The 17,141-nt window shown below is 37.5% G+C and overlaps 1 protein-coding gene across 2 annotated transcripts in view; it reads left to right on the plus strand.

Annotated features, from left to right (window-relative positions):
• The first annotated feature begins 2,375 nt into the window (after positions 1-2,375).
• The window catches only part of LOC136254851 (uncharacterized), a 100,302-nt gene continuing 85,536 nt past the window's right edge, over positions 2,376-17,141 (plus strand). For both annotated transcript variants that reach the window (XM_066047612.1, XM_066047613.1), the window contains exons 1-2: positions 2,376-2,533; positions 16,060-16,156. In XM_066047612.1, coding sequence (XP_065903684.1) covers positions 16,064-16,156 — 93 coding nt within the window. In that variant the 5' untranslated portion in view covers positions 2,376-2,533; positions 16,060-16,063. The remainder of the gene's footprint in view (positions 2,534-16,059; positions 16,157-17,141) is intronic.

The raw sequence follows: 17,141 nt of genomic DNA on the forward strand, positions 1-17,141 counted from the left end.
CATGGCCATGAGGGATTTTCCTGATATATATGCCCAAGCCTGAGGGCCACAATTATTAAGTATTGGTTGTAAAAATGGGGTAAACAATATATCAGGTATTGGAAAAGCTTTAAAACTTGGAAATTGGTACAGAATTTTCCTGTAAGAAATTTTTTTTTTTCCATGTCGTACATTCTGTTTGGTGCATGGCCACTTGTTGTTTGACGGGTCTCCTCATGTTCATGTTTACATACTTAGGCACCAAATGTATAGCTAGGAAATATTTGCCATATGCATGTTGTACATTTTGTTTGGTGGCCACTTGTTGTTTGACAGGTCTCCTTATATTCATATTTACATGCTTAGGCACCAAACATATCCATTACCTCTGGTACACCAGATTCACTTAGCCATGAATATAATTTTTGTACCACCTACTTGTTCTTTTACAGGGCTCGCTTAATTTGTGTCATCATGCAGACATCTAAGAAATCATCCCTTTTGGTGTTAAATTACTGTATTAATTTTTATGTGATGTTTATTAAATTTGTGCTATGTGTTGTAATAGCATTACTTTCACACTTCACAGCAGTTTCACACTTCCAAAAGCACTAGTCTTGTGTTGTGGCTTTCATTAATTTATGTATGGGCAACAAAGTTTTGTCTGGAATGTGGTTCATGGTTTGTGACTTTTTGTACATGAGTTTTGGTCATTTCACACAACTTGCAAATATTTATTGCATGGTGAATTGCACTAAATGGAGTCTTGACTAACGATATATACACCTTCCCTAGTGTCTGTACATTCTTCTCGCTTTCACAACTTGTTTGTCAGACGTTAGGGCTTGTGTCCACATCGTGTCTTTAAAAGTTATTTTCTGGATTAGAGGTTTGAATGTAGAAAATACACGTAGGGACAAACTAGAATTAGATAATGTCAGTGTTAGTTGGCCGGTACAAACACGGGTATGTTGACTGGTATAATGTGATGGTAAGTGTAAATCACAAGGTAGAGAAATAAAGTGAAATACGTCTAATTACGGCTATATATATTTTTTATTTTAGCAAGTTAGCAAGAAAACATAATTTACATAATGCAATACAATTTTTTTCTTTAAATTTGTATAACACACACACTCAGATAAAGGGAGCTTTCAAATCCATTGAGAGATGCTGTATAATCTAGGGCTAATATCATGGTTGCAAAACCGTCCCTACATGTTAATAACTCACAGTGGGGATAGTTGTACTTGAATTTTTGATACGTCAAAATTCAAGCACAACTATCCCTACCACACTCCTCCCTGCTGCACTCTTCCCTTTCCCTACGGTAGACTGTGTTAATGTACTGTACTGTAAATGTACTGTAAAATTGTTATTTTGTTGTTAAACCATGTTCTATTAATGTACTGTACTGTTGTGTGCACATTACGTGTATATGTTTAATCCATTGAGATTGATGTTGCATAATTCAGGGCTAAAAATAATAAGGCCAGTTCTATGTACACCGGTACGCAGGTGGCACTTACAGCCACCAAATGGCTATTGCCACCGGTGAACTATAAAAATAAAATAAAAACTTAGACAAAAATGGTACTGTAAAACGAAAAAAACAGTTTAGTTAAAGTGGATCCCTGACCCCAGACCCTCCGTACTTGAGTCACGGGACCTACCACTCAGCCACCGCTGCCAGCTATTGCCTTCCTTTGTTTTCTACATTATAAATGCAACTATAGTAGCAAACCACAGGGGTGTACTATATTATTAAAAAACACATTACAAGAAATTTGAGACTGCTTTATTAGAGAGTTTTGATGATATTTAAAAATATTTCTCCTGTTGTCTTAAGAGTAATTCAGCAGGAAACCATATACTTGTAATTCCCTTACAGGTGGTCAGCTAGCAGCTTATCTAACTAATGAAAGCCATATAAGTGCCAAATATATTCATAAGAGGCCTTGCGAAGGCACATTGAATTTCTTCACAAGGCATTTTGTTAATGTGATTCATTATTGCAATGAATAATTTTACCTATATGTCAGCTTACATTACACTATAAGAGGACTGTAATAGCAGAGATCAAAGACACTTAGCTATGCTCTGATGCAGGCTGAAACAGTTTCAAAACTCTCTAATAGAGCATTCAATAATGACCTCCATTTCTTGTAATGAAGGAACCAAAGCTGAACCCGACCCCTAACCTAACGTTAACACTACTTTTCGCATCCCCTAAAGTCGAATGCTTGGGGCATACACACCGGTGTCAATAGCTAGTGGGTGGTTCTTATTGACACCGGTATACCGGTGGATATAGACACTCCGAAATAATAACTCACAGTAGTGGCCGCTCGTCTTTTAATTGGGCGTGTGCTTCGTTATTTTCTTGGCCACGTGCCTTGCTACCGTGAATTCGCTAAACATATGAAACCGGGGTTTCCGGATACTGGGCACCAGATGATGTGAATTGGAAGTGAATAAATCGCTTACTAGCGATACATCTGTTAAATTGATATCCGAGGCCAACTGGCAATTGCTCTGAATTACCTCCGGCAAAGTGAGTAAGGCTATAGCGAGATATATTGCCTCCTGAATGTGACGCATATTCATGTTAAAAACTCAGTGACATTCAGTTGTGCAGGATTCTGTATTCAGGCTTGTTGCATACAGTACGTAGCGATATTATATCCATGGATTCAGAAAGTTCAAAAGTTGCATCGTGGGGCTGGTGGAAGCTCTTAGTGGCTGGTCAGCAACAACAGGGATTGTGATGAGTGTGCGAAGCACGATGAGTGACTGTGCCGCGAAGCACTCTGGCATGCGAAGCATACCCCTGTAGTCTGGGGGCATGCCCCCCCAGGAAAATTTCGAATTTTTAGTGTTTGTAAACCACATTCTGAAGCAATTTTAGCACTTTACAAGAGTTGATTTTAAGATATTGCTTGATACGTACACTGATTTTTGTAACTTCCCTAGCTGTCACACTACCTTTCTATATGTTGTAAAGTCTATAATTTCGTTTATACAATTGATCAGGTTTTTACAGGCTTTGCCTTCTTACCTGTACCCCCAATAATAATAATAATAATAACCTACCTTTCAGCAGAGCTGGAAGAACATCCACCGCACTGGTTATCACGTGCTTCGATCATTAGACGTACGAATATAATAGAGGATAAGCAACTGTGGTAACGTAAAGTCGGTTGCACATCCTTTTACTGCATTAAAGGTTAGAATGGTTGGTGTCTGTCTCGAAACATAAATTAGTGTATGTCATGACGATGTAACTACTGTACGAAGCTACCTTATTAGTGTGTAGCTATATTAGCTTAACATGCGCTCACATGACTGGCTTGGGCTGTAAAATTCTGCTACGGCAGTGGCCGTAGTGGCCGTGGTACTTACACCGGCCCTGTAAAATTATTTTCATTAGTCAAATTTTACTGATTCAGTGTGTAGGAGTCAGGATTGTTGGTTATTGCCCTAAGTAAATGAGCCAACATCATCACAGAGATAGCGCTAGATACTAGACAACTATTCAATCATTAACATGGCCCATATACATAGCTACCAGTTGATGTCAGTGAGTAACTTCTTGTTTATAAACCTGATTATGAGACCATAGCTATAGTCTATGTGCAGTGCTCCCGATAGCTAACGGTCGGACACCAGACAATTTCCAACAAATTAGCCAATGTGCATAGTTGGTTTACTGTTTACTAATATTAGCTGTCTCTTGGTTGCTATTTTATAGGAGATTAAACACTCAAGCTACCCAAGAGAATGACCACAAATGTACCAATGCTAACTCCTCTGTTGTACAGAAACTTCACAAAATCACTTGTAATAGTATCTCAGCACATAAATGAATGTCTATCCTCACCACAACAAAGGAAATGCCTACAGCCAGAGTGCCTTATATCAGATAATGCCTACTACAGGCAGTGTTATAGGCTTGTGTCCATGCAAAGCATAAATATGTCCGGACAAGTTTGAATTTGTCAGGACATTTTGTCCTATCACTTAAGAATTCTTATCGGGAGCACTGCATATACATCATTAACAATATTTGTTAGGTAGCGTGCTACTTTGTACACAGCAAATAGCTGTACAGAATACTTAACAATGACTTGATTTCATGTAAAACTGATTTCTTTGTGAGCTACTCTTGATCTTGTTTTACTTTCTACTAGTTGTTGTACATAGAGTACAGTACTCATAGCGTCAATGACAGTCAGTGTCAAAACCAGGTCAGGCCAGATTGGATCACGTTTGGTAATGTGGAAGTGTGCAACACATTATGCATCATAATCTAGTCCCTTGGTGAGCCATGCCCAAATTGTCTATAGGCTTATGTGAAATTACACCCATTTATCAGAATTTATTTATTTATTATTACTGAACAGACAGTACAACTGATGTGCTCAAGAAAAGTTATTAGTACAATCACAGGGTTATAATTATGAGAGTTATTTTGTTCCATATAGTGCTATAAGTTCCACTAAAAAAAAGAGTCGGTGTTGTTTATTTTAATTATATTAAATGATACATTGTTCCAATCCTTTATTGTTCTAGAATAAAAACTTTGTTAGTAGGAATAACCAGTAGCCGTACTGTAGTAAGTGGATATATACAAATCCAATCCAATCCCGCTGTTGCCTGCAGGCTTACATGGAGCCACACCCACTAACCAATTAATGTTTGATGTACAAATCATAAAAGTGCACGATGATTGTACCAGCTAATATTTAGTCTTACAGAAATTCCAACTTCTGTGAGCCATGTCTGCTTATCAGGAACGTAATATTGTCTGAATCATAAATGATTAGTGTAAGTCACCAATTATCGGCACCATCTCACAATTATAATTTCGTAATTCAATGGTGCATGAACTTCCGGTTTGAACCATTTAACAGAGCAGTCCTTTGTCTCCTAGCACACCAAAATTTAGTTATCTCACGTGGGTGAACATCTTGTTATAAGGAAAATCGCAATGTGTATCATACACCAATTATCGGCATTGGGGTACCTATTATTTGCAACTGTATTTTCGTGATTGACCAATTATCAGCACAATGTGTGATTTGGTGTGTAACTCCATGATGTAATCATTGACTTTTCGCCATTTTTATTAAATGCTATCCCACTAGGGACTGGTGAGAAGACAGAGAGTCAGAAACATATAACTGAAACATTGAAGAATGTAGAAAAAATCCCAGACCCAGGAACATAAAGCATGCATATGGTTTCATCTCTTGCAATAAAAATATTTGACTAATCCCATACCAATATTAGTACATCATCTGCACATCAGAAAAAAAACTAAGAAGCCATACAGTGTATATATTGTGTTATGCTTAATGGTCAATAAAAATATTTGACTAATCACATACCAATATTAGTACATCATCTGCACATCAAAAAAAACCTGAGAAGCCATATATATTGTGTTGTGCTTAATGGGCTTTTAAACAGCTATTTAAGAAATACAAATTTTCATGATCAAATGTTTGTGAATAAGATTTTTATATCATTAAGTATAGTATTTCTTGCAAATTATCATGAAAGGGAGGAGCAGTAAGTACCAGAAGCATATAATTGGTTTGTTTGTATATTGGCAGACATTATATGACTCAACAAGCCTGCTGGAAGGTTTAGGGTGGTACCAAAGTGACCATCAACATCCTGTCTTGCAATAACAGTTATTACAATCACATATTGCAGAGAAGATCACAGATCCCAGCTGTTGTGATTCCTCTGGCATATGCCTAGACTGCATGTTACAGGGGATCAAGTCACCACTATAGTATGTTGACGTTGAGCTGAATCCTCAAAAATATTTAATAACTCATGGATGCAATTACACACGATCCTGAAATTTGGCTCATTTGTAGTGCTGCTTGAATATTTCAAAATCTTTTTGTTCAAATGTTTGACATAATGTTTATGGCCAATCAAAAGTTTCACAATATATTTCCTATGGGGAAGCCATATAAATACAGTGTCCATTACAGCCCTTTCCCGAATTTTTAATGGAGTCAAACTTCTGTTGTTGACACCTTTGTTGTTACCAATAATCATCTGGTTGGCTGAAATGTTATCTCTGTTGAGAAAAAATCCACTATTAATTTTTAGCTATTTTTCAGGATTCAGCTCAACGTGAACATACTATAGGTCTGGGATTTTTTTCTGCCTTCTTCAAGATTTCAGTTGCATGTTTTTGACTCCCTGTATTCACAAGCCTTAACCTTCTCACAGGTCCCTAGTGGGATAGCATTTAATAAAAACTAGTGTGCATGTGGTTTGCCACAACTGTCCATTAGACCAAGTGGCTACTTTTATAATCTGTATGATATCATAATTTTACTATACTGTAATAACTATAACGGAAATGATTTGTGGAAGGAAATTATTTGCAAATTTCACAATTTTAGATGCATTTGTTAATGTTTTATTTTTCCTGCAATTAAATAACTCTTTTCGTGGATCAATTGATTCAGCATTTATATGTGACCAGATTGTGCAAAACCAATCCAAATCACACATCAGGCAAAATCAAACTAACACCACCAGTGGATAGCTACACTATCGTACTACAAGTTTTGACCTCAGTACTACTCAAACTACTCAAGGCTGGTTTTAACAGACATCTTTTCTGGATGATGTGGAAAGCTCGAATGGCAGTTTCTGGTCTCGTGGAGGACCTGGCTTGGCAAGAATCAGTGGTTTACTGGTGGACAGCCTTATAATGTTGGCCAGACATTTTTTCTGTTGATTTTGCTACATATTCAGCTGCTAAGGAGCTAGCACAGCCCTGTAATCTCGTGTCTGGATGGTCTACCTCCATTTTTAAGTCTATCTCTTGCCCTCCCTCCCTGCCACCCCCACCCTTCACCCCTTTGTGAGCACTTGTGATACTACTTCCTTCGTCCAACTGCTCAGATTTTCTATCTTATTTAGCAAGGAACTGTACAAGCAGCTACAAGTGCTGGAATTAGCCTGAAAGGTAATAAATTGATACATCTTGTGTGTAAATTTCATACGTGTGCTTTCTATCCTTGGCAAGTTGTGCTGACTTGAATTCTTTATACTGTCTAGCTCGAAACTTGTAATGTGCGATTTGGATCATTTTTCCAAATCCAGTCACACATAACGAGTGCATAAATGGGTGGCTACTTGCCTTGCTACTCACTAAACTGCTATATATGCGTGATGGTATAACCAGTAAGGCGCAAGACCATGTGATTCCAACACTGAGCGATGCAAACTTCGGAGACAATGAAAAAATCAGTGCCACGCTTACAAGAGAAATGGGGCAAATATAATTACAGCCCAGCGATTCACTGTGCCAGAATGGCATGAATTAACCTTGGTTTTAGTGCTGCCCCCAGGCTATATAAGTGTGCCTATCGTTCGCGCTAATTATTGTGAATGCCTACTTCTCCAGCAAAGCAGTGATCATGCAAGGCTACTAGTACGCATAGTATGCAACATGTCAGAGTCGAGCCATACAGTCGAGTGTTCCCTATCCATGATCAATCCATTGTAGGCATGTGCCCAATTATTAAATTACTTTCTGCAATAAATCATAAACATTTTCTCGCGGATGAGGAAATAGTAGATCATTCGCAAATGTTTTCTTCAGCAAATCATTCCCATTATACGGTAGTTCACACTAAAACATTTTTCAGGCAAGTAGCTATGTACATACAGTAGCTCAAACATGCATGTACTGAGTTTCTTGACTGCCTGTATAAGGATTTTCATCACACCATGTTAGGGACACTGAGAATTTGTTTCAGTACATTTGGACATCCACTCTAAATAATAGCAGGCACCAGACTAGTCCAGAAATGATGGCATCTTTTCCTGCATTAAAACACATGTTGTTTTCATATGATACAAGCCTGGCTAGGCCATGGTGAGCTTGAGGTAGCCCTATCCCTTCATCTTATATAGACTCAATGTGTGGCTACATTTTACAAAATTGATCCAAATCACACATCAGACAAACTCGGATCAATTTCAATCCAGAGATTAGCTATTAGTATACTTTACATTAGTTTTAAATCTCAGGTGGACTGCTTTTAGCTTCACCATTATGTGGTGTGCATGCATGTATACATACCACTTCTAATGAAAGATGTAGTAAGTATTATGATGACTGTTGTGATATAAATACAGCAGCCTGTATTAGTGACTGCACTGACATGTATATGCCATATGATTTACCACGTTATCACAACTGTTCAACATTCTTGTGAAGGAAATGTGTATTAATAACAATTTGCACACTGTGATTCCACAAGTTCATTACAGTGTTTGGACCGTCTCATCATCATGTCACATATATGTTTCAAGAATATCATGAGCATAGGCGGCGGAAAGGGGGCTAAAGCCCCCCCTCAGAATGATATCACACCAAAATTATCTTTCTTGGAGTGGGGCTGAAAACCGTGATAAAGATCGAGATACTCTAATAGAGCAGTCACTCTAATAAAGTAGTCAGTGTGTAGTGAGCTATGTAAGAATTTTTATGTTGTTTATCAGCTAGAAATGGTAGCTGTAGTGCGGTGGAAAGCTCTTGTCAGTTGGTTGTGACCTTTTTTTTTTTTTTTTGGTCTCACCTTACCAAACCATAGAAATAAGTCTGGGTCAGCCCAGCCCCCCCTCATATCAACTACTTCCTCCGCCACTGATCATGAGTAATTATTTTTGTATGGGTAGGGGCTACTGATAAGGACCTGCTGATTTTGCTCATTATTTAACCTATTATGTTGTGCTGCACTGCTCATAATTTTGCCTATTGTGCTTAAAATATATTTATCAATTATGCTCAAATTATGCAAAATATTTATACCTCAGTTTCCATGTTTTTCTAGTAAATTTGCACTTATGGGAAAACAGTAAATTGCTGAAGCACAGACTCTAAATCCTTGCTTGATAAAATGCATGTCACAGTAAAGATCAATATACTCTAATAAAACACTGGAGTCAGCAGTCTGATTCTCTAACTGTGTTCTATTGGAGTATATCAATCTTTCTCTGCGATATGTATTTTGATAAGCAAGAATTTATGGTAATGCACAAGTGTTCTGCCTATTATGCTAGCGTTATGCTCAATGCTTTCAGGCATTTATTATGCTCATTATTATGCCAGCATAATCGGCGGGTCCCTAGCTACCGAAATGTTTGACAGAACTTACAAAGCACTTGGAAAGTTACACTACTGGCACATAATTATAGGAAAACACAGTTTTAGTATCATTCTATGTGAACTATAACAGAGAATAACGTAATTGTCTAAAATCAAAAAAAAAAAAAAAAAAAAAAAAAACATTTGGAAAAAATGTTAAATATTTACATGCAGTTTCAGTAAGGAATACAGTATTAGACAGCTGGTATATAATATGGTTAAATCATTCACATTTCATTATGGTTAACTTACTTGTTGAGTTTATTTGAATAAATGTGTATTCAGGCAAAAACAACCGAGCTGAATGTGGATGCAACCTTGGATGAAAAGAGTTGTGGTGGCAGCCATTTTAACTCACTCACCACCACAACCGCTATATGGCAAAATCAATTTAAAATGACCAGATTTTACAAAACCATTCCAAATCTCACATCAGGCAAAATCAAACTAACACCACCAGTGGACAGCTACACTATCATGCTACTAACTAGTTTTTGCCCTCAATACTACTCAAACTACTCGAGGCTGATTATAACAGATGTCTTTTCTGGGTGGTATAGAGACCTCAAATGGTGGTTTAGGCCTTATGAAGGGCTTGGCTTGGCAAGAATCAGTGGTATACTGGTGGATGGCCTGATAGTGTTAGCCAAATGATATTTCTGTTGATTTTGCTTCATATTAGCCACTAAGAAGCCAGCACAGCCCCGTAATCTCGTGCCTGTACTTCAATCGTAGTCTGCCTCCATTTTGAAGTCTATCTCTTGCCCACCCCACCCTCCTCCCCTTTGTGAGCTCTTGTGATACTACTTTGCTTGTCCAACTGCTCAGATTTTCTATCTTATTTGGCAGGAAACTCTACAAGCTGCTACAAGTATTGGAAGTGGTCGGAAAGCTAATAGATTGATGCACATTCAGTGTAAATTTCATACGTGTGTTTGCCATCCTTGGTGAATTATGCTGGCTTGAATTCTTTAAAACCGATTATCTTGAACTTCTAATGTGTGATTTGGAACGTTTTTCTAAAATTCAGTCACATATATGGTACCACTCAAATACAACATCATCTCGCACGAGTGAGGAACAATTAAAAACTTGCTAATTAAAGGGCATGGAACCTGTTTCGCTCACAAGTATTCATCTCATTTCACTCGCAAGTGAATCAGATGCCACACCATTTAATTAGCAAGTTTTTAACTGTGCGAGACGACATTGCATCTGAGCAGTATTGTTGCACATACCCTTTTTTGCATTGACTACTGGAATAAATCTTCACTGAGAACAATCACCACAATAAGACACAAACTTATAACATGCTATAAAATTAATATTACTCTCCCCTACTCAAAAGCACAAACTACACCTGCTGTATATACATGTACCCTATATAAAGCGATCACACTCAACAAATTATATACTGATCAAGAATACAAGAATATGAGCGCATAAATACTTTCCTTATGCTATATCAATTTCTGGAGTGCCCTGTCAACAGACATTGCCCTATAACCAAGCCTTAAAAGTTTTAAAAACATCACCATGATGTTATTCTATATTAGGAAGAGTCTGTACATAATTATAATAAATAATAGGCACATAATCAAGTTTTTATATTAGTATAGTCAATGTAATAGAGCATTCATCTAATACAAACATGTCTGCAAACATGTTTTCAAAAGCATTTCAATAAACTCAATGCTCAATATTGCATCATAAGCGTTCTATTTTGCTTAGAATTTATTAATAGAACACTTGCAAGTCTAAGCTGAGCTGTGTTTATTTTGCTTGTGTTCTTCTGATAGAGTAAATACAACTAATGACTGCTCTTTTAAAGTATCTCAACCTTTTGTGGCATTCCTCTTGGAAACTCTGAAGGAGGGACAGAAGTATTGGCTCCATAATTGATGCATTCATGTCTCAATTTAGTCTACACAAGAGCATTTGTGACATAATTGTGTGAGTCAATGTGACTGGGTCAAAGAAAACCAGTCTTATCGTCCATGACAGCAGTCACCACGAACACAATGCTACATGAGTGCACTATCAAATTTCACAGCCAGCTTGAGTAGTCTGCTTTTGCTGGCAGCTCCAGTGGCAAGCTGTACAAGTGGCCTGGGACCTTAATGGGGCTCTGGCTAAACTGAGGATGGCTGTATAGCTCTATGGTGTCAAATAAAGGCCTGTGCTTTAAATGTGACCAAATCTGCAAAAACCTGACACAATCGCATAAGCCTAAATTTACAGTATAAGGCATTGAATACAATAAGTGAAATACTTGTATATTATTGAAACAAAGTTGCTATTGTTCCGGCAGCTGAAAATATTTTGTCAGGGCTATTGTTCAGGCAGTCCACTAGATTACTCTCACTATCAAGCACACTAGTTGTATGCTATGCCCTGAGTTTTCAACTTTAGGGCATGTGTCTAGTAGGTTGCGCTGTGTATTCAACTTTAGGTTACGTATCTAGTAGGTTGCCCCAAGCATTCAACTTTAAGGGACGCAAAAAGTAGTATTAGCATTAGGGTAGGGTAGGGTTCAGGTTTGGTTTCTTCTTCACCTTTATTTATCATTACTGTGAAACTTCGCTCAGCAAAGGTTATACACAGATGTACAATACGACAAGATCATACAATTATTGTGCTATCAAAGTAATTATCTAAATTATACTTAAAATTATCTAATGAGTTACAGTCAATCACGGTGCTGGGTAATTTGTTCCACGTGGGGATTGTGTTTGGGATAAAGGAATATATTTGAAAGGGTATTTTTAACAGGACAGCTGAATCAGTTTGTAGCGGTGATGGTATCTTTTTGATGTTATTGTTGATGGTAAAGTATATCGATGGTATGAAATTTCTGCAAGATTGTTAAACATTTTATAAAACATATGTAACCGAGCTTTCATTCGACAGACTTCTAGTGGTTCCCAGGAGAGATTTTACAGTAAGGATGTGACACTGTGGGTAGGATTATAAACATTACATGCATATCAAGCAGCACTCCGTTGGACTTTCTCAATATTGTCTATAAGATACTGTTGCCAAAGTGACCAGACTGTGCAGGAGTACTCAAGTTTGGGCCTAACTAGTGCTTTGTATTCTAGTTCTTTTATGTCGGCTGATGAAACTCTGATGTTCCTTTGTAGTAGTCCTAGCATGCTATTTGCATTTGCTATTTTCTCATTGACATGTCTGTCCCATTTAAGGTTTACCGGAAACATGACCCCAAGTTATTGACAGTTGTTTGTACATGGCAAATGAGTATCATAGAGTGAGTAGTTAATGAGAAGGTACTGTGTTTGGGAGGGGGAGAAATGTACACAGCAGCACTTTGTTATGTTAAACTTCATCTTCCATAATAAAGCGCATTCAGCAATTGAGTTGGTATCCTGTTGTAATAAGTCAGCATCGTCTATAGTGGATATTTGTTTGTAGATAATGCAGTCATCCACAAAATTAATAGTCTTATACTGCTATTACTTATGTAATCTGGCAAGTCATTTATGTAAACAAGGAAAAGTAGAGGCCTCAAAACAGTCCCTTGCGGGACTCCTGAGGTAACAGAGATTGAGGATGAACAGCTGTTGTTTAGAACTACTTGCTGGGATCTATTCAGTAGAAATTCACTTATCCATTGGTGCACTCTTCCTTGTATGCCATACAATTGCCATTTATACAGCAGTCTTTGATGTGGAACGGTATCGAAGGCCTCTAGTGATATTAGATCAGTTTGGATGTCATTATCATGATTTAGAGATAGGTCATGAAATAGAGAAATAAGTTGTGTTTTGCATGAGTGAATGCATCTACCCAGAGGTAACGTTACACTTGTGAACAGTTGACACTCGTGTAACCAATTTTTGACCCGCGATTTCTTTGGCATGTGTGTGCTAACTAACTCACCACATGTAGCCACAACACGCAAGCTCCCTCAGGTGGCTGCTCCAGTAACCGTGTGCCTTCGCACTTGATGTATTCCAGTCATGTATTGTGTCAAGTCATCAGTCATGTATCGTGTCAAGTTGTGGCCTGGATTTGAGCACTCGCGAGGGATTATAACGTTACCTCTGGGCGGTACTGTAAATCCATGCTGTTGTTCATTAAGTATGTTGTTGTTTTCTAGGTGATTTGTAATATGAGAAGACAATATATTATGTTCAAATATTGTAGATACAATGCTAGTTAGAGAGATGGGCTAATAGTTACTGAATTGGGTGCAATCACCTTTCTTTTATATAGGAGTTACTTTGCATTTTTCCAGTCACCTGGAACAGTACCAGTATCCACTGAGTAAGTAAAGGATAGGAGCGGTAGACTCAGCAGTTTCCTTTAAAACTCTTGAGCTTATTTGGTCAGGACCACTGGCCTTGTGGATGTCAAGATTTTTGTAACAGTTTTAGAATTCCTGCAGTAGTAATGTCAATATCTGGCATTGTGGGGTGTGGAAATGGGCATTTATCTGGCACAGGTCCATTGTATTCCTTAGTAAAGACTGATTGGAATTGCACATTTAAGACCTCAACTTTTTTATGATTGCCTGTTATTAACTGTGTTCCTGATGGAATATCAGTACGATCCTTTCTGAGTGAGCTACATGTAATCTACAGTAAGACCAAAACTTTTTCTGGTTGCAATGTCTATCATGATCAGGAGGTGCAATAATAATGTTATTTATGTATTGTTGATGCCTTGATGGGATGTTCTTAAGAATAGAATGCTTGAGACCAAGGAACTTGTTGAACAATTCTGGGGAATTCATTCTCTTAGCTTGTCTGTACAATTTGTTTCTCCTTTTGATTTGCCTTCTAAGGTGTGCTGATATCCATGGGAGACTGCAGCGTTTTTTTGTTGTTTTGTGTGGGATGTATTTGAGAATAGAGCTTTGTATAGAGTTGCAAAAATTCCCAAATTTGGTCTATACTAATGTTAGGTATTTGCATTAAATTAGAGATATGGTGCATGCTCAAGGTGTTGTATATCTTCTTTGATTGCCTGCCAATTAGCTCTGTTGTACATGGTTACTTTCCTACTTGCTTGTTTGTAAACAGGTGGCCTGGTTTTAGACCTAATCATAACAGCGTCGTGATCACTAAGACCTGGAATTATTGTGACATCCTGTATTTGTGTTGGAAAGTTGGTTAAGAATACAGTAGATCTAGTACATTTTTCAAACGTGTAGGTTCATTAACTACTTGTGTAAGACCATGGTCTTGTGTTATGTCTACCGGTAACTGCTGAGTACTAGAATTGGGAGACCCTGGTGTTACTAGAGGGATTGACCAATCTACATGAGGTGCATTGAAGTCACCAGATAACCATATTTGGGGGTTTTGGGTAGAGTTCCGAAGTTTTTCCAATGAGACATATAGCTGTTCAATAGAAGATAAATCTGATACACGTGGTCTGTAAAAAGCTGCTGCATATTTGTCTTTGCATGCTAGTATTAATACAGAGTTTGTCCCATAAGATTTCATATGAAGTATTGAGATTTGGTAAGTGCATTGACGGAATTGACTTGGACACAGCAATCATGACCCCTCCGTGCCCATCCTCTCTATCCTTATGATAAATAGTATAATTTGTATTATCAGGGATTATTTCACCTTTATCTTCAATATAGAAGTTACTCCGCTCAGAGACATATGAGGTAGAAACTAAGGGAGTTTGGTAGCTGGGAGCCACATAGCACAATGGCTAAGACTCTGGGCTAATGCACTGGAGATCCCAAGTTCGATTTCCAATCAAGGATTTTGTGGGGTTTTTTTCATTTGAGGATCCTTTTTTTGTCAAAGTTTTATTTTTATTAACGTGACTGCCAGAACAATAGCAACAGCCTATTGAAAAACATCCGTAAATTTTTTCAACACCTCTTTGTTAGTAAAGGAAGGGACTAGCAATAAAAACCTGGTTATCATCTTATTCGCCTGCTCAAGAGGAGTTAGCAAAATGTTGTTTTGTTTCAGTATACCCAAGGATACGCAAGTTATGAGCATTTGTTTATGTCACGCCAAAGCGATTGTATACAATCAATTTTTCTTCACGAATTTTGCCTTTGTATGCAGTGAAGAAAGGTGAGTAAAGGACAAACTTACCCAGTAATTGATTCCTATATTTATGGTGAACACGATGTTAAAAATTTCAGCTCCGTACCTCTATCCGTTGGTAAATTAAAAACGTTTTTGTAAGCGTCTGAAATTTATTTTCCCTATACTTGCTGTACAAATCAATTTTTCTGTTGTTGCTACTTTGTAGGGCTGTATCTCCAAAAGTTATTGGCATATGAGGCTCAGTGAAACTTTGCCAGAGATTACACTTGGCTAAGTACATAACAAATATTTAACAAACAAGAATTCGTAAAGTGCACAATTGTGTCGGGTTTTCGCAGATCCGGTCACAAATTTCTTTCATCATTTTAACCAGTTTTAAGACCTGAATGGCCCCTTTGCATTCCTTTTTAACTGTGTAAACAACCCCTTGTATTCCCCTCCACCCTTCACCCACTACCCCTATTGAAGCTTGCCCGATACAGTTAACCCTGAGTTAAAAGCTATCTAAATGGTAGAAAACTTAGGTGTTGGCTGCCTATACAGTGGAAGGTACTATGTGGTAGTAAGGAATTAAATTGGTGTAAAACGTTTAAAAATTTTGTGCATGTAACTTCAACCATCGTTAAGCTATAGTACAGCACTCTAAATGCTTAAAACCTTTCTCGATACCTTTAAATAAGTGATGAGACTGGTTTTTCCAGACCCAGTAACATAATTATGCCAGCATTTTTATCCTTGATTTTGTCTTCTATTTTTTCAAAAGTTGTTCCATCAGAATCAATGTATCCTTACTGTTTGGTATAGATTTAATAGTATGTATGTTATGTTGTCTTCAATGATTAGGGATATGGCTAATAAGTGGCCAAGAGAGTACGACCGCCCATATAATCCCCCATATATGACATACCAATCAAGAGTGGACCAAAATAGGGACACATATGTAAGTATTCAGCAACATATTATGCATAATTATTATGTTTTACCATGGATTGCATCCATAAATGAAATACTGCATGCATAACTTTTAGATAAATGTATGTATTGTAACCAACCAATTATCAACATCCCTTGCATACAAACTATACTCTGGCAACATGGAGTGTGGAAAATAGGGGTGGGCAGTATACTGGAAATCTTTGGCTTGGTACAGTTTCATACTTTTGTATCATGGTATTGATGTTTACTGACTACATAGCATTATTAATGAAGTTTAATACAGTATATTAAACATAGCTAATGTGGTAGAGTGAGGGTATTGCAAGACCCCTGAAATTGTAAAAACTATTTAAGCTACAGTGGACAGTAATAAGAACAACACAGCTCAACACGTTGACAGTACAGTCAATCCTTAGTTATCTGAACAGCTTTCCTCTTGTAGTTAGCCAAAAGTGTTCAAATAAGTGAGATTGGTCGGATAACTGAAGCCCATTGACTTATGTACAGAGCTTTGTTCAACTATTCTAATAGAATAGTCATTTACTCTAATAGGATACACATTGATTAAAAAAATACTCTATTAGAACAGTCACATTTGGCATTCGAATAATCGAGGTGTTCAGATAATCGAGGTTCAGATAAGCGAGGATCCATCGTAATTTATACCTACTGGGAAACATTTACTTTCACGAACATTAATTCACACCTTTCTCTTTGCCTTTTGCTCCTCTTCCTCTCTTTTCTTTTATTCCTTTTCAACCAAGCTGTTAGTGATTCGGCACTTGTAAGCACTCGTGCTGTTGATTTACTTTTGCTCTTTGTGGTTGATGGTTCCCCGAAATATTCTTTAATTTTGGAAATCAATTCCCTTGTCTGTGATAAACTTTTTGAGGCACTCTGAGATAATTCATCTCCTGGTGGTGCAGCTTCATTGGCTGTTGTACTATCACTTTCATTTGCTTTAGTGACAAGTTCACTTACTGGGGCTG

The sequence above is a fragment of the Dysidea avara genome, chromosome 4 (assembly GCF_963678975.1).
Source record: "Dysidea avara chromosome 4, odDysAvar1.4, whole genome shotgun sequence".
NCBI classification, from domain to species: Eukaryota; Metazoa; Porifera; class Demospongiae; order Dictyoceratida; family Dysideidae; genus Dysidea; species Dysidea avara.